We start from the raw sequence: 18690 nt of genomic DNA, 5'->3' as shown, positions 1-18690 counted from the left end.
AAAAGTCTATAAAGTTCCAGAACATAAAAACTTATTATTTTTTTAATCTTTAAAAAAAATTTTATTTTATAATGGAACATAGTTTATTAACAATAAAACATAATCAAATGAAAATATATATTCTTAATGTTCATGATCATATTCTAATTACTATCTGTTCACTAGCTTAATTAGTTACAGTTAATTGCTATGATGAAGCATTTTTGCTTTGGGGGGGTGAGGGGAATTTGGTTGTTTTGTTTGTTTTATTTGTTTTACATAAAATGGATATTAAGTTTGCTTGGAAGGATCACTGTCCAGGAATAGCTAAGAAAGTGATGAGAAAGAAGAATGGGAAGTGGAGGGAAGAATGTACCTCTCAGTTTGTAACATTCACCCAGAGCTACTCTAACCAAGACAGAGACCCACAGTCAAACTGTCCATCACGTCAGCAATTAGAGGCTCGGTCTTTTTCTTGTTTCTTTTTTTGCTGCACCACTGGGTTTGTGGGATCTTAGTTCCCCCACCAGGGATCAAACCTGGGCCCCCAGCGGTGGGAGTGCAGAGTCCTAACCACTGGACGCCAGGGAAGTCCCCAGCCCTCTTGTCTTTTAACCATCCAGAGCGTGGTCTCCAGAGTCAAGTTTCCCAGTTACTTGGGTGACCTTGGACTGTTGTCTTTACTGCTAGTGAAATTAATAATAGAGTGTTGTTTATTGATAAACATATTTGAAAATGGACATATCACAATTACACATTCATAATTTTTAGTGCACTTTCACAAAGAACGCAAATTTTAAAATACGGTGTCACCCCAAAAGCCCCACTTCATGCTTTCTCCCTTTCAGGACCCATTATTTCTTTCATGAAGTTAACCAATATCCTGACTCCTAAAACGGTTTGTTTTCTTTTGTGTCTGGCCTCTTGGACTCAGCATTACGTTCCTGAGACTCGTTCATGTAATCACGTGTATTAGTGGTTTGTATTCACTGCTGTGTAGTATTCCACCATAGCAAGTTCACAGTTTTACTTTTGATGGTTGTTGCTGCGTTGCCCTGTGTGGACCTCTAGCTGCATTTACTCCCAGGAGCAATGAGTTCCTCCTCATTATCACGGCAACAAGCAGGAACCAGAAACGGAAACTTTCCTGTAGCAGTGCTTCCTTTGAAATGAGTTCAGAGCACATTCATGCATGTATGTAAGTACACATATGCAGACGTGCACACAAACATTACCTTCTTTTACCGATTATTTCTTCTTTTCCAATATAGGAGATGTATGAAGTTGCCAAGAAACTTTGCTCTTTCTGTGAAGGTCTGGTCCATGATGAACATCTTCAGCACCAAGGCTGGGCGGCAATCATGGCCAATCTGGAGGATTGTTCAAATTCCTACCAAAAGCTACTTTTCAAATTTGAAAGTATTTATTCGAATTACCTGCAATCCGTAGAGGACATCAAGTTAAAACTTACTCAGTATGTATGCCATTAAAATGGATAATAAGATGTTTGTTTAAAATACCTTTGCAATTTATCAGTAGTTTTAGTAACAGTAATTGCGTTCTTAGTAGGCCATATATTTATTATAATTGAGGTTCATGTTTTTGAGACTTTTATGATGACTTTTATGGACTGTAAGATTTTTAAAATTACGGACAGTTTTATCCTCCATATATTTTATGAATCTGCCATGTTTCTTTTTCTTGTATTTTCTTTATGTAAAAGACTCAAAATACTTTTGAGATCATTTAGAAACCAGGAACCTTTGTCTCTTGCCTTGCTACCAGTTTTACAATAAAGTAAAGCAAAATGCAGAAGTAACAATCTAATGGGAGTGGAAAAGTTTTCAAACATTAGGCAGTCAAGGAAAATTCTATTTTTCTTTTTAAATATTGCCATATGATGAAGGCTTGCTGAGATGGAAAAAAACCTTTGTGTTCCGGTTCTCATTTAGATGTTTTTCTGGTTCTTTGCATATAAGCCCATCTGATACCCATTGGTTCTTTTTTAAAAGGGCTATAATGAATGTAAAACAATGCGACAATAATTCCACACAAATGTAGCCCTTTGTTGTGTGTGTGTTTGTGCTTTCAGTGTTTTGTATTCATTTTCTTTGGTTCTTAAACTTTTTATTTAACTAGAGTTGGAGGGAAGTATTTTCTTTTTCTTCTTTCAAGTGAACTTTATTAATTGAAGTTTCTCTATTTTGTGGCATGAATGTTTAGAACGTTTTGGCCTTAAGTGGACAATGGGGTGCATCTTGGGAAGGAAGGAATGATTAATGAAGACTGGAAGGAGCATTTACAATTTTTATAACCTGAGATTTCAAGTAACTGTTTTGGGGGGTGGGTAGTTCTCTCAGATGTTAATTTAATGTAGGATCCTGAATTATTTTACATAGTTTTTACAGAAGTCAAATCATCAAGATTTCATCTTTTCCCCATGTTTTTTTTTGTTTGTTTGTTTTTGTTTTTGTTTTGTTTTTGCGGTACGCGGGCCTCTCACTGTCGTGGCCTCTCCCGTTGCGGAGCACAGGCTCCGGACGCGCAGGCTCAGCGGCCACAGCTCATGGGCCCAGCCGCTCTGCGGCATGTGGGATCTTCCCGAACCGGGGCACGAACCCGTGTCCCCTGCATCGGCAGGCGGACTCTCAACCACTGCACCACCAGGGAAGCCCTCCCATGTTCTTTTGACAGCATACATCTATCTACCTGTTTATTTTCAGGGAGTGATGAATGCAAGAGTTAACCTTAATCTCTAATAAGAGTGTTAATTTTATGCTTTGCTTTCAATATATCAAAAATGTTTTATCTTTAAGCTAATCAAACATTAAACTTTCTATGGTAAATCTTTTTTATAAGTTCCAATTTTTTATACCTTAAGGTTTGTTAAAAACCAAGTGTCCACGTGTCTAGTGTAAACTTGCTATCTTTAGAGGGTGTTTCAGCATGTGAACGACATCCTCCTTCTCTCTGTCTTCTTTTAAAGAACACCTCATGGACTACTTAGATGCATGTAGTGTTAACAGAGAGGTGGTGAGATTTCTGTGTGTGATAATAACATATTATTTCTTTCAAAATGCTAACCTCTGACTAGAGCAGTCCCATTATTTTACTGACAGGTCTTTTGTACTTTAAGTTTAGGAACTGCGGTTTCAGTCATGGCCAAGATTCCACTGTTGGAGTGCCTAACCAGACATAATTACAGGGAATGTTTGGGAAGACTGGATTCCTTGCCTGAATGTGAAGGCTCAGAAAAGGCCGATATGAAAACCTCCACTGAACTGGTGCTCTCTCCCGATATGCCTGCAACAATGAACAAACCCTCCTTAACCTCATTTCACAAGTCCGTGCAACATGTAGCCCCAGACACCACAGATGCTGAAAGTGGAAAAGAAATGAGGGAACCTTGTCCAAGTCCTGTCCAGCAGGACGAAGCTGCAGTAGATGCTAAAGACGGTGACCTGCCTTTTTTTAATGTTTCTTTGTTAGACTGGATCAATGTGCAGGATAGGCCTAATGACGTGGAATCGCTGGTCAGGAAGTGCTTTGATTCCATGAGCAGGGTAAGAGTCATCTGATTTTTCTTGTCATTTAACCACTTGAAATTATGTTACCTGTACTAAATATTTTCTGTACAGTAATGGGAGAAGGGGCGGGGGTAGTACCATGTTATAGCGGAAATAATGAGCCTTGGAATAAAACTTTATAACCATATCTAAGACTTTGGACAAATCAAATCATTTAATGCATAACCTTATTTATGAACTGATAGTAAATTTGGGAAGATTGCTAGAAGTAATATAGGTAAAATCTTTATGCCGTGCCGAGCCTTGAGGTGTCCACTCCAATGGGGATGGTCTTGGTGGTGGTGGTACTTTGAATTTTTTTTCTCCTGATCCTGTAATATTGCTTGGACTTTTTAATATCTTCTGTCCTCTAATTTGTCCCTACAGTTAGGCTCTTTGATCTGCTAGGTAAAACTTGAACAGTCTTGCTGGTTTTCATTATTGCGCCTTGAGTACTGAGCATTCTCTACAAGTAAATCGATAAAATGATAACATTTGGCCATCGCTGTTTCTTACATTAACTTAATAATGATTCATACGTTCACATTTACAGATGCTGTAGAACTTTCAAGCTTTTGGGGGGAAAATATTAATGATATAATTTAGTTTTTATTTATAACAGTTTTTTACACTGAGAATGATTGACGTTCGATGAAATACTCAAGTCTCGAGTGGTTAGTTCACTGGAGTAACCAACATCCAAAGGCAGATACATTGAACCTTTCCACCTCCCGGAAAACCCCCATGGGCCTCTTTTGCATCACTCCCCCCACCACCACCCCCCCCGCGCCCCACCCCCTCCCAGGGAACTCATCTCTGAGGTTTAAAAGAAGTAATTTTAGATACAGTATCTGCCTGAGATATTTTAAAATTCAAAACCTAGACATTGTGTTTTTAGTTTGTAACCATAGTGACTTGTGTTTTGGATTAAGTTCTCCCCCAAGTACACTTATAAAAACTTTTAAACCTGGGGAATAAATCTGGAATAAACCTCTTCAGATCTGATCAGTAAGTGGATAGAAAATCTTTGAGGCCTGAGAGGAGGTTGTTGAGGCACATGCGTCAGTGATGCAGACCATATGAAACAGTATTTTGAAGGCTGCTGTTGTCTAAAGATGATGGGCAGAATACTTAAACTTTTCTCAAAAGTAAACTTTTGACTTGGAAAAGAGACTTATTAATCTTTGGTTGGTTATTGGGGGAAAGGCAGCACACTGTCTGGGATGCCTGGAAAATAGCAGCATGTTTTCTCGTTTAAGTTGTTGGACAGTAGAAATGGAATGCATTCCAAAGTTTATTCTTAGTTCTCTCAGTACACCCATTTCCTTGATGACATCCTTTAGGCATTTCTTTCATTTTGACCATTTATTATTTGTTGTCAAAGAACGCTTCAATTAAGACATTTGCCAGGGTGGGGAAGCATGGAATATATTGTGCAAAGATTACTGCCAAAAATGAATGAAAACTAGTGTTCCTATTCAAACTGTTGACATTTTAGTAGCCTAAAAATTCCATCTGTGATTGTGGAAAATCAACCACGTGATTGTGATAGGGTGATTGAAGCGTCATCTTTTATAATTCCACGTGAATCAGAGAACAGGGCTCTAGGCCACGAGAACCACTTTTTTAAAGGGCTTGCATTTGGCTTTGTGTTTGCATGTTTAAATGAAATCTAGCAAAGCCATAAGTTTTATTCACTTTATATGACAAGAGAGAAGAAACAGTGGTCCTTTTCTGGCTTAATAATGAAAATTCACAATAATTCATACCTACAGAATTCAGTGAATCTTAAAATATTCTTCCATGCTTGTCTGTGTAGTTGTGTTGTACTCTGCGTGAATTATGAGATACAGAAGCATTAGAACCAGGAGCCATGGTTTGGAGTTTGTTTTTTCTTCCTTAAATCACTGCTGTGTTTTACGTATAGCTGTAACTTGGCCCAGGTTGAAATTTTGAATTATTTTAGTCATCTTTTTTAGCCTTTTATCACCCTCATAATTTATAACTAGTCAATACTTTGGATTGGAAATGTGTGCACATTGGACTCACCATGGAAATGAGGAAATGTTCACATATGCACAAGTTTTAGTTAATATTGCGTGAAGCAGGTGCTGCCCGTGTTAAATAATGGCTGTGTTAACTTTTTTGTGATGTTAGAAATGCAGCTTCTTATTGACTACACTGAATTCTTGATAACGGTTCATTTTTAACTGCTTTCGTATGTTGTCTGTGAACCTAACACTGTACCTAAGCTGAGTAATTTACAGTCCCTTTGTGGCGATCAGGGAAGACACGAAGGAGGTGGTATTGACTAGGCCCCTCAGAGGGGGGCTGAGGTGGGCTTCAGCAGCTGGCAGGACAATCCGTGTGAACAAAGATGAAGCTAGAGAAACAGCATTTGTCTGCAGTTCAGTGTTCTGTGCTTTGGGGACGCGTCTGGGTGCCGAGGGAGCCGTTTCGGGATTCCAGCAGAGGACAGCTTAGTAATCACGGCCAATGTCCCCGTGGAGGTGTGAGCGGGCAGGCAGAAACCCGCTGAACATTTGTGAGAAGGATGAAGGGTTGGACAGGCGCGGGGAGTTCACCTCCTTCGAAATCCTGTAAGAAACAGTAAGGATGGGCCATAGCACAGAGTCCTGCAGGATCTCGCCTGTTTATGGAGGAGACAGAAGAGGAGCCAGACCCAGCGGAGGGGACGCCCGAAGCTGCGAGGGGTGGTCTCCCTCCCACGGGTGGGTGGGCTACACTGTGAGCCCCGCCGGAAGCCAGTGCACGGAAGACGCCAGTGTGCAGTGTTCTTCCAGGGGAAAGTGGAGCAGGGTGGAGAGAATTTTGGGGGTTCCTTGAATTACCTAAATCCCAGAAATCTTGGAGAATTAAAGCCCGGGAACAGGAGAGATTGCAGAGTAAGAGAGTGTAGTTGATCAAGCAGCTTCCTTGAGGAGCTGCAGACTGAGAATAAAGGTCTCTCCAGGAGGGAGGGAGGTTTGAAGGTGTTGCTTTGTTTTAGGGGGAAGTTGATCGATCAGACAGGTAATGACCTAAGAATGTGTTTTCGTTATTAGTTCTGCTCTACTTCATAAGACCTTGAAAATAACATTTTCAGTGGGATATTGAGAATTGAATGAATTGTGGCTTGAATTGAAAGGTGTAATGCGGCTTCCCTGGTGGCGCAGTGGTTAAGAATCCGCCTGCCAGTGCAGGGGACACGGTTTGAGCCCTGGTCCAGGAAGATCCCACATGCCGCGGAGCAACTCAGCCTGTGCGCCACAACTACTGAGCCTGCGCTCTAGAGCCCACGAGCCACAACTGCTGAGCCCACGTGCCACAACTACTGAAGCCCGCGCGCCTAAAGCCCGTGCTCCACAACAAGAGAAGCCACCGCAGTGAGAAGCCCGTGCACCGCAGCAAAGAGTAGCGCCCGTGCGCAGCAGTGAAGACCCAACACAGCCAAAAATAAATTAATTAATTTTTAAAAAAAGTTAAAAAAAAAGTGTAATGTCTAGAACTAGATTCCTACTTATGTATCCCAATATAATCAGTAATAATTGTGTTTTATTAACACCATAACTACCCTGTTCTTAACCTTCTTGTGGAAATATAACCTTGATTTCTCATGCTTTTGCTTTTCTGTATTTTTCACTATTACTGTTTTTCATTAAAGCTGTGTATCAAAATAGTGTGAAATACATTTTAAGCTATTTGCAGAAAATTTCATTCGCACATGTTTCCTTGTCATTCAGCTTGATCCACGGATCATTCGGCCCTTTATAGCAGAATGCCGTCAGACTATTGCCAATCTGGATAATCAGAACATGAAGGCCATCAAGGGGCTGGAGGACCGGCTGTACGCCCTGGACCAGATGATCGCCAGCTGCGGCCGACTCGTCAACGAGCAGAAAGAACTCGCTCAGGTGCTTGTCGCAGACTTCTCTCAGGAAAAGGAATTCGCGGTTTTCTAGACCCGTCTTTTATGTCAGTTGCTGTGCACCGTGTTTTCACTTCACCCATGAATGCTGTTCACACGGTATTACTGGTTCCACGTAGTAAAGGTGGAGGCCAGTTCTTCGCGTTCGGGTTTGAGAGCACCACGTGAGCTGAGGCTGCGGAGGGTGACGGGGAGGCGGCCCGGAGACGCTGTGAGCGGCAGGGGAGACCTGCGCACGCGACAGCCCCGTGCTCGCCACCCGAGCAGCCCCCTGCTCCCTCCTGAGGAAGCCGGGAACCTCAGAAAATTTAGGTCTCGTTTAATGCAGTGTTCTAGGAGCCCCGTTGCCAGGTTAGGTTGATGACCAGCAGAAGGTGGTGGAATCGAGGGGAGTTTTCCACGTGGTGACTGGCTGTGACTCTCGACTGCTTTGTGTGCCCCTCCCCTGGCGAGAGCACTCTGTGAGAACAGCCTGGAGCCAAAAGAGGCCACTTTTCTAACCTTGACGCTCACACATGCTTTGCTGGTTCAACTTGCCCTGCCACCATTTTTCCTCTAAATGTCTTCTTTCATTAGAACGTCAGAGTGGTCACTTTAATGGGTACAAATGTTGTATTTCACCTGCGTGGCTGAGGACGTGTAGTATCGGGGAGGTAGATAAAGCGTGGAGATAGAGCCTTGCTGTGTTCTTTTTAAACATGTTGAAAATATTTATAGCATTTTTATAGTTTACTAACTGAATTCATCTTGTAATTACCAGATTCTCTTTTTCTGTCTCTTGATTTTGGATCCGGCCCCCTTACTGTGAACTGAATTTCTTTATCTTGTGTTTGCACCGAATGGAGCCCTCCCAGTGTAATGCTGAGATAGATGTGATACTGGGTGTCCCTGGTTAATTCCTGATCTGTAAAAATGATCGACATTTCACCATTACAGTGTTCGTAGTAGGTTGTTTTTCCTCCTTGTTTTAATAGAAACCCTTTATCAGATTAAGAAAGGTACGTTCTGCTTCGAATCTTGGACCATCCTTGGATTCTTGGAATAAGCTCAATGTGGTCATAGTATACTGTCTTTTTAACGTATTAGCTGTATTCCTTTTAAGGAATACATACATCCTTGATGTATTAAAGTCTATCATACGTTAAAATATCCTTTAGTATTTCCTTCCAGGGGCAAATGCAGGTTTTGTCATTTGAAAATCCTTTGTTTCTGAAGGATATTTTCTCTTAATAGAGAATTCTAGGCTGTTACTGATTTACTTGTAGCACTTTGCCTTTGGTTTGGGTTTTAGCAGTTTGACTGTGACATGGTGAGGTGTGGCTTTCTTTGTATTTCTCCTGCATTGGGCTTGTACTTCATGAATTGTGGATTGATGCCATATTTTTCTTGGATTCAGTAAAAAGCAATTGAAAACCTATTAAGATTTTATCAAAAGAGAATAAAGCAGTAAGTTACTTTTTAAAAATAGATTAAGTTACAGAAAAAGCACAGCCACGGTTAAGCACGCAGGATATTGAAAGAAAAATAAGATGTAAAATAAATACTAAAATTATCTTACTTTCATATATTGAATCATCTCGACTTTTTTTTAACACACATCATTTAAACTTAAATATTTTCATGATATTTAGAAAAAACATGAAACAGAAAAGAGAGAGAGAACTACTAGAAAGTAAGAAGACACACTTGCTGTCCTTTGTTGGTTGTGTGGTTGAGCCCTACCAGGATAATTACCTATAGTAGCAAGTGTGACAGCGAGATGGGTGTGCAGATCCTAAAACTTCTATAACATGGTAACTAGTGAGTAGAGTAGGGAAAAAACCTGTGAATACAGTGATCAGCAAGATGTCTCATCAAGATGTCTTTGGACTTTTTTTTTTTAAGTGTTTGCTCTTGGCTTTGGCACATCTGTCTGAATTAATCTGTAGTCTAAAAACCATCCCTGCCTAACAGAAAGATGCAAGGTTCACCTGTGAAAATAAATAAGGATAGCTAATAAAAAAGTGTGATAATTACTTTTCCTATGAAACAATAAAATACACTGTAGAAGTCATTGTTCTAAAGATAATGAGCACAGATCAGTGGAACAAAGTGTATAATAGCCCAGAAATACCAGAGGAAGGAATGACTTTTCAGGGAGTAGTGCAAAGTCGATTGATTTTTATTGGGGGAAGTGTATAATATGCTATTGAATATCATTGATTAGATTAAATCTGTTGTTAGTTTTCACAGGGCTTCAAGTCAGTGCCCCTGTTTTTATTTACCTGTGCTCTGACTGAACTGTGGTGTAACAGGAGTTTACAGTCATAGGTTCTAGTTCTGATTTGCCTGCTGTGTCCTTGGATATGTTGCTTTAGCTTCCTGGGTCTCATTTTTTTTTTTCTAGCACGAAAATGGAACAGAATTAGATGAGCATACATTTCTTAAGAACTCTGAATCTTTGCTATGGACACACCTACTACACTCAGAAAAGTAGGAGATTTTAAAATCTTATTTGAAAGTAGAACAGTTCATGTCTAACGTAAAGCTTTTCCTCTTAAATGAATGCTCATGGTTTTCATGAAAGTTAATATCCTTTAAAATATTTTCTCCCAAAGGGATTTTTAGCTAATCAGATGAGAGCTGAAAACTTGAAAGATGCGTCTGTGTTACCTGATTTGTGCCTGAGTCATGCAAATCAGTTGATGATTATGTTGCAAAATCATAGAAAACTGTTGGATATTAAACAGAAGTGCACCACTGCCAAACAAGAACTAGCAAATAACCTTCATGTCAGACTGAAGTAAGTGATTCTAGGGTATCTAATTTGGGATGTTGAGAGTTGATTTTTTTTTTATTTCTCCCAAGTGATGGCGTAATCTTATCCCCATGTTGACAGACTTCACTGGTTGATTGACATGGGCTTGGATGATGTTTACAGAGTTTGTGTGTCTTGATTTCATTCTGTAGGTGGTGTTGCTTTGTGATGCTTCATGCTGATCAGGATGGAGAGAAGTTGCAGGCTTTGCTCCGCCTCGTTATAGAGCTCTTAGAGAGAGTCAAGATCGTTGAAGCTCTGAGTACAGTTCCTCAGATGTACTGCTTAGCTGCTGTTGAGGTTGTCAGGAGAAAAATGTTCATAAAACACTACAGGGAGGTATGCAGGTTGGGTTGTACTTTGATTGTGCCTGAGCCTCAGTGACTTGGCGTGTGACACTAACAGAGGCTTTCCTTTTCTTAGTGGGCTGGTGCTTTAGTCAAAGACGGAAAGCGATTATATGAGGCTGAAAAGTCAAAAAGGGAATCCTTTGGGAAGTTATTTAGTAAGTGTTCTTTATTAATAACTTATACTTTTTAAGAAAAATGCTGTTTTTATTTCATAGATATGAATAGCATTATATAGGATGAGTTGTAAAATAACCATATTGTTAATTTCTTCACACAGGGAAGTCCTTTTTAAGAAATCGTCTATTTAGGGGATTGGACTCCTGGCCCCCATCCTTTTGTGTACGTAATTTATTTTCTAATATGACTAAATCCTGTGTGTGTTCAGACCTTTATTTCAGAAGTAGAGATATTTATCAGAAACAGAAATTTTTTATCAAAATGTTTTTGGCTTTAAGATGAATTCATAGTTTTTGGTCAGGAGTTTTCACTGCATGGGACGATGAAGTCCTACTGCACTGTCGAGATGGGTGGGAACAGATTCTCCCCCTCACCTTATCTGTCTCCACCCCTCCTGTCCCTGCCGCCCTTTCCCTCCCCTCCCCTCCCCTCTCATTCATGTTGCACAAATCCGAATAGGGTGACCCATCAGGTCATCTTCATTGAAACCATGAAAAATAAGGTTGCTGTATTTCTAAACCAGAGTGGTCTGGGGACCACTAATTTTATTACATGAAACATATGATTCCGTGATCAAAGAAGTTTTGGAAATGCTGTAGGTTTGTTGTTTTCTCCTCAGACACACTGCTTAACTGTTAAACATGTGTTTATACTGCAGGATTCCTTAGGACTTTAAATGTATGTGCTTTTGTGTATCTATGAATGAGTGTTGTAATAGGCAGGATTTCCCACACTCCTTTATCTAGGAACCCTGCTTAATGAAGGGTGTCTTGACGTCTCTAAATCTGCATAAGTGATGACTCAGACCATTGGAGTTATCCTAAAAGGTGCATTTCTTGGCAGTATTTATAAAGAAATGGTAGATAATTTTTTTATGAATCTGAAATTGGCTAAGACTTTGTATTTTGGAAAATGTAATGAAAAGGTGAAGAAAAGGGCAAGGAGGAAGTTTTGCGTAAGAAAAAACGATCTTTACTGCATTAAAACAACACAGCACGCTAGTAGGTGACAGGAATAGATACAGAGGGCTGGGGCTGTCCTCACGACTGTGCTGTTGGTCAGGTAGAAACTTGGGAATAGCCTGTGTAATAGTGAGACAAATGGGTTCCTTTAATGCTGGCGAGAATACCAGAATTCCCATGAAAAGACGCTGAGAACAGAGAAGTGGGGAGTGAGCACGGCAGTTGATCACCAACAGCTTGCACGTCCCTGTTATTTCAGACTCAGAAAAGTGGTCTCCCCATCCTCACTGAATAGTCCTTCATTTGCATTTTATTATTTTATTCAGTTTCTTAGGTGTGAGGAGATCATTTGAAGCATTTTTGTTGGTTATTGAATTTGATTATACTAAGAAATCAGTTACAAAATTATACTGTATATTTTTTTGTAAATTACTATTTTTTTAATATAGACACAGAAGCCTCGAAAGTTTGACTGTGAACTTCCAGATATTTCATTAAAAGATTTACAGTTTCTGCAATCATTTTGTCCTTCCGAAGTTCAGCCGTTCCTCAGGTAAATACAGTTCATATTTCTGGCTTTAGTTACTACCTTGTGATGATTTCGTTACTCTGGAGCTGTGGGAAGGGCAGCAGCACCGCGAGGGGTGCCGGAGCAGAGGAGCACACCGTGAGAGCTGGCTGCTCGTGGCTGCTGGGAAGTTTCTGGGGAGTATAAAAGTGATCAGAAAAAAACGAAGAAGATAAACTAGGAGGGAATTAATGCCTTACATGAAGTTAATTCTTTTCTGGTAGTGATCTGACGTTGTTGCATACTGTGAGAGATTTCTGATTTATCACTTTTATTTACTATATATTTATTTATTTATTTATTTAATTGGAGTATAATTGCTTTACAGTGGTGTGTTAGTTTCTGTTGTACAGTGAAGTGAATCAGCCACATGTATACCTATATCCCCTCCCTCTTGGACCTCCCACCCATCTAGGTCGTCACAGAGCACTGAGCTGAGCTCCCTGTGCTATACAGCAGGTTCCCACTAGCTATTTATTTTACACACGGTAGTGTATGTCAATCCTGATCTCCCAATTCGTCCCACCCTCTCCTCCCCGCCCCCCCTTAATGATATGTCTTAGTCTGCTTAAACTATTCCTGGTATTGACTGAAAGACGATGGTGAGTTGCTTTTGACATAGTTTATAGTATTTGGTTGCAGTTATCCATTTTTCATTGAGAAATTAGAAATCTAATTCGATTGTGCTCTGTTTCAGGGTGCCCCTACTTTGTGACTTTGACCCTCTGCACCAGCATGTACTTGCGCTACATAATTTGGTAAAAGCAGCACAAAGTTTGGATGAAATGTCACAGACCATTACAGACCTACTGAGCGAACAAAAGGCAAATCCCGTTCTTTCCAGTGGTTCGCCCGTTAGCGTAAATGCCTGTGTTGCTGCAGCTCTGTAAGCCTGTCCCTCTCTTTTCCAGGCATCCGCGAGTCAGACGTCCCCACAGGCGGCTTCCTCACCCCGGATAGAAAGCACGACAGGAATCACAACTACTACCTCACCCAGAACACCCCCTCCACTCACTGTGCAGGGCCCCTTGTGTCCTGCAGTCTGTCCCTTAGAAGAATTGTCTCCGGATAGCATTGATGCACATACATTTGATTTTGAAACTATCCCCCATCCAAACATAGAACAGACTCTTCACCAGGCTTCGTTAGACTTGGATTCATTAGCAGAAAGTCCTGAATCAGATTTCATGTCTGCAGTGAATGAGTTTGTAATAGAGGAAAACTTGTCATCTCCCAATCCTATCAGTGATCCACAGAGTCCAGAGATGATGGTGGAATCCCTTTACTCCTCAGTCATCAATGCCATCGACAGCAGGCGAATGCAGGACACGAGTGCCCGAGGTCAGGAGCAATCGGGCCACCACGCGTCTCTCGGCGTCCAGCTGGAGAAGTGCCGTGTCACTGCCCACGACTCGCACCTCAGTGTACAAACCATAAAGGAGGACCTTTGCCACTTCCGAACGTTTGTGCAGAAGGAACAGTGTGACTTCTCAAATTCTTTAAAGTGTACAGCAGTAGAAATAAGAAACATTATTGAAAAAGTAAAATGCTCTTTGGAAATAACACTAAATGAAAGACACCAAAAAGAACTACAGTCTTTAAAAAGTGAATATGAGGGCAAACTTGCTGCACTAGTAAAGGAGAGTGAAGAAAATGAAAACAAAATCACAAAGCTGAAAGGAGACTTGGTGTGCCTTGAGGAGGTTTTACAAAATAAAGATAACGAATTTGCTTTGGTTAAACATGAGAAGGAAGCTGTCATCTGCCTGCAGAAGGAAAAGGATCAGAAGTTGTTAGAGATGGAAAGTATAATGCATACGCAACACTGCGAGATGGAAGAACTGAAGCAGTCACGGGAGACCGTGCTAGCAGACTTAAAGAGGCTCCGCGTGGAGAACGATGAGAAGCTCCAGCTGTTGAGGGCAGAGCTCCAGTGCCTGGAGCAGAGCCACCTGAAGGACTTGGAGGACACTCTGCAAGTCAGGCACACTCAGGAGCTCAAGAAGGTCATGACCGGCCACGAGGTCTGTTTGGAGAAATTAGAAAAGGAAAGTCAACAGAGAATCGAGCAGATGCAAGATTCTCATGCCACAGCCATCCAGGAAAAAGAACAGCAGCTCCAGGAATTAAAACTCAAGGTGTCTGATTTGTCGGACATGAGGTGTAAGTTAGAGGTTGAACTTGCCCTGAAGGAAGCAGAAACGGATGAAATAAAAATTTTGCTGGAAGAAAGCAGAGCCCAGCAGAAGGAGACCTTAAAATCTCTCGTCGAACAAGAGACAGAACATTTGAGAACAGAGATGGGTAAACTAAAGCAAAAGATTCAAGATGATAATGAAAATTACCAGGTGGGCTTGGCCGAACTACGAACTTTAATGACAATTGAAAAAGATCAGTGCATTTCAGAGTTAATTAGTAGACATGAAGAAGAATCTGATATGCTTAGGGCCGAGGTGAACAAAGTGACATCATTGCATCACCAAGCATCTGAAGTAGAAAAAGGCCTGAAAGAAGGATTGGCTGAACTGCAGAGTAAACTGGACTCAGAACTGAGTGCTCTTGAGAAAGAAAAAGATGAGAAGATCACCCGGCAAGAAGAGAAGTACAGAGCTATTATCCAGAACCTTGAAAAAGACAAAGAGGAATGTGTCATGTGGCACGAACAGGACCGAGAACAGCTGATTCAGAGGCTTAATTGTGAAAAAGAGGCAGCTGTTGAGACTGCCCGTAAAGAAATGAGCTTGGAAAGGGAAGCTGTTGAGAAGGAGTTGTTAGAAAAAATTAAACATCTTGAGAGTCAAATAGCAAAAAGGTAAGAATGAACTTTAGTCTATAATCATAAAATTAAAGTCTCAGTGATGGAGATTTTAATTGTGAGCGTAATCACAGTGCCTTGATTTACTCATTTACCTTAGGTAACACCTTAGGTAAAGGTAACAGTGGAGATACTTTATGAAGTAAAAACGTACTTTTGAAAGTAGTGTTTCTCACAGACATCTACAAAAAATTAACAGGCTACGTGAATCCATTAGGATGGCTTTTAAAAATGGATTCGTATTTTGGATTTTGAGAGGAATAATTTTTGAAAGTTTCCTATGTTTTCGGGATCTTCTTATTCCTTTTTTAAGTTATAAATTTCCTTTTGGTTTGTTTGTAGTTCTTTCCCTAAATTCTTCATTTGAAAGTTATTTATTTTCATTCTTTTAAAATACTGTATGTATGTATGTATGTATGTATGAAGAGCAGCAGTTAGTAACTTCTGGGTTGGTGCTGTGTAGCTTTCTGGTGGATATTTTCTTGACATTACGATTTCAGTTATTTCCTCTGTGATTCAAAAGATAACGTTAAATGCTGGGTTTATACAGTGGTGAGGGTTTTTGTGTTATTGTTGCTGCCGGATGTTACTGCCTTGGCTGAGAGAAATTGGGCTTCCGCATTTCCACTCGTTAAAATTATCTGAAGGGGTTTGTGGCCTAATAAACAATTTCTAGAACGTTATCGGTTGGTTCCATCATTAATTTTTCCAAGGGAACATATGATAGGTATATTTGCATTGGCTATTTTAACCTCTGGCCGGAGGTTAAAGGGACTTGTACACCGCCTCCTGTGATCGACTGTCCGCTGTGTGGTGTTCATACCCTGGTGCGCAGTTCACCCTCCACGTCTGTTTTGAAGACAGAAAGCCTTTATGTGTTCTGGAAGGATGGCGGGCTCTTAGAGGAACTAGGCCATACTCGAACCTTCTCAGAGCTTGGGGGACGCCGAGGTCCCGGCAGTCACCGCAGAAGGCCGGGAGGGCACCGGTGACACAGCAGGAGGACAGACGCGGGCGCGCCCACCGCGGCTGGCGGCCGGCGGGGCCCCTGGGACGGCGCGGCGGCTCCGGGCGTCCCCGCGGGGCCCAGCGATGGGCTCGGGGTGCGGCTCGGCCCGGGACTGTGTTCCTGGATGACGGAGAGCGGCCCCGGGGAGCAGGCCCAGCCGCCCTTCTCCTTCCGGACTCCACGCTCGTCCTCCTCGTTGGCGGATTTCCGGTTGCAGAGGGGGTTCCGGGAATAATCCGGTGCAGGTGAGGCTCTAGCACTGGGGTGGGCGCAGCACGGCTGGCCGCCCGGCACCGAGCACCCTGGCCTCCCGCGGCTCCCGCGTCTCTCTCACCCGCACTGACCTGCCGGAGCCAGGCTCCTCCGACGCGGCCTCTGTCCCCCGTCTCCCCTCCCTGGAGCGTTCCCGCCACCCCGGAGTGGATGCGCGGCTCTTCGTTCACCTTTCCACACGGACGGCCTCTCTCCCGTACTCTGTTGGCCGGTCCTCCCCCGGGGCGGGCGTCCTCGAGTTCACTGCTGATCATGGGCGCCCCTGCCCGCCGGGCTCTCGTCCTGCCCCTGGGCTCTGGAGCCGGGCCCGCGTGTTGTGCAGCGTCCTCTGGAAACCGGGCCCGCCAGTCTGCTTCCCTGCCGGGCTCGCCGTGGCTGTGATGGAGGGAAGGGAAGCACCTCCTGTGCCCGCCTGGCGCTGCTGGGGCTCGTGTGGGCCCGCCTCGCGTCCACCACGTCGTCACCCGAGTGTCCCCCCCCGGCGTCCTGGCTCCGTGGGCGAGACAGTGTCCTCTTCCTGACAGGCGGCTCGGGTCACGCGGTAACTGGGGAGAGCACGGTCAGGCTCTCGGCCTCTACAGACCCAGGAGCGAGCCCTGAGCCATCTTACGGAAGGGAAACGCTCACCTGCTTCAGAATCCTGAGGGCCTCAGCCGCGACTCTCCTGTAGGACTTGCCGGGGCCCCGTACACTGCCCGTTTCTGCCGCAGACACATCTGGCACCCGCTGGGAGACGGGCCCCGCCGCAGGGCAGCTGGCACGGGTTGCAGGGGCTCCCACACAGCAGGAGGCTGGGCAGGTGTCCAGGAGGAGCTGAGCGTACTGGGTGCTGCCCACAGCCCTCGGGGTCCTCACCCGCACCCTGGACAGGCGTCTCGCAGGCCTGGACCGGACCGCTGGGCACTCAGAAATCTCGCTGTGCTGACAGGCTTGTGGGCTTCCGCGGCCCTCATTGCTCACCCCACCGGCACTCTTGTGTCTTGCCCTGGTAGCTCAGGTAGTGGCTAATTCCTGTTTACCAGGCCTGAGGAGCATGTTGCCATAAGTGGGTTGCATTAGTGTGATTTCTTGAGGGATAGCGGGAAGATCGATAATGCCTGCCAACGAGACTTCAACAGAGGCCCGGAGAGTTGATCTAATCCTGGATAAGACAGAGTCGATTGCGGTCCCTGTTGGTGAAATCACACTGCTTCCTGTGGTCTCTACCCGGGATTGATAGTCTGTGGCCTGTGGGAATCCAGCCCACAGCCTGGTTTTGTAAACACAGCTGTATTGGCTCACGGAGAGGCCATTTCTGCTTTGTGGCTGCTTTCAGCAGAGTTGAGTAGCTGTGACAGAGATTGTCTGAGTAACATTTATACTATTCAGTATTTGTCTTTACAGAGAAAAGTTTGTTTATCCCTGGTCTGTACTAATAAGAATAAAGGGGGAAGAAATCACCGAATCAGTAGCTACATGTCAGGTAGTAGTGGTCTTGTTAATTTGCTCCAGTGAAGAGGTTATGTATGAAATAGCAGTTTTATTGGAGTCACTACCTGATTAAATCATGATAACCCGTTGCTTGTTTTTATATGTTTCCGACAGGACGCATACTTAAGTTGAGCGAGATTGTGGTAGAAATCTCCTCTGTGTTTCAGGGATTTTATGGCTCTTTCTGCCGTAATGTCCTCGTTCCATCAGTAGGGGGACCAGCAGTGATTCGCCAACAGTTGCTTTTACATCTGTTCCATTTCAGATCCTGGATGGAAGGACGCGTCTCTTGTGTATGGTTGTCAGTGGTGTCCTGGTGGACCACAGCGGCATTAGAGTCACGTGAGAGCCGGTGCTCAGGATTCCCTCAAAAGTTGATTAATTACCTTCCTTGAATACACACTCAGCCTGGAAAATGGCCGTGGGTCTCTTTGAAGGTTGGAAAGAAAACGCTGTATAAAATTTTGGCATTGTAGTTGGTGACTGACTCAGGTCTTGGAATTGGGTGAAAGATGGCGATTCTCTGGAAGTTAGATCTCTGAACGCCAGCTACTGGGTTTTTTAAAAGTCAGTTTAAAAGCCTTTATCGGCCCATTCTGTTAGAGCCCTAGTGACAGCCACTGCCAGAGGTTTTTCTGGGTCAGACTTTCGGTTGCTCAGGCTCTGCTGCGTGTGAGGGTGCCACGTCCTGCGTCTGGTTAAGTGGTGCTGGTCGGCCCCTCCCCTCCAGAGCCTGTCCTGCCCGTGAAGCTCGCTGAATTTTACTGGCTTGTCCCGCCACTCTCCCTGTCCTGCA

At 43.3% G+C, this 18690-nt stretch overlaps 1 protein-coding gene across 8 annotated transcripts in view; it reads left to right on the top strand.

The window, feature by feature from the left end:
* RB1CC1 (RB1 inducible coiled-coil 1) overlaps nt 1-18690 on the top strand; it is a 60581-nt gene that overhangs the window by 23701 nt on the left and 18190 nt on the right. For 7 of the 8 annotated variants that reach the window (XR_007472726.1, XR_007472725.1, XM_033437666.2 and 4 more), the window contains 10 exons: nt 1251-1453; nt 3116-3542; nt 7289-7459; nt 10071-10255; nt 10423-10609; nt 10694-10775; nt 10898-10959; nt 12209-12312; nt 13025-13151; nt 13239-15139. Coding sequence is in view for 6 of the 8 variants with exons in the window: in XM_033437666.2 (XP_033293557.1) it covers nt 1251-1453; nt 3116-3542; nt 7289-7459; nt 10071-10255; nt 10423-10609; nt 10694-10775; nt 10898-10959; nt 12209-12312; nt 13025-13151; nt 13239-15139 (3449 nt within the window). In the remaining 2 variants the exon portion in view is untranslated. Of the gene's footprint in view, nt 1-1250; nt 1454-3098; nt 3543-7288; nt 7460-10070; nt 10256-10422; nt 10610-10693; nt 10776-10897; nt 10960-12208; nt 12313-13024; nt 13152-13238; nt 15140-18690 lie in introns of those variants that run through there. The other variant, XM_033437670.2, reaches the window with a different exon arrangement.

Source organism: Orcinus orca, chromosome 17, assembly GCF_937001465.1.
Source record: "Orcinus orca chromosome 17, mOrcOrc1.1, whole genome shotgun sequence".
NCBI lineage: Eukaryota > Metazoa > Chordata > Mammalia > Artiodactyla > Delphinidae > Orcinus > Orcinus orca.
This window is presented reverse-complemented; position numbering and strand designations above follow the sequence as displayed.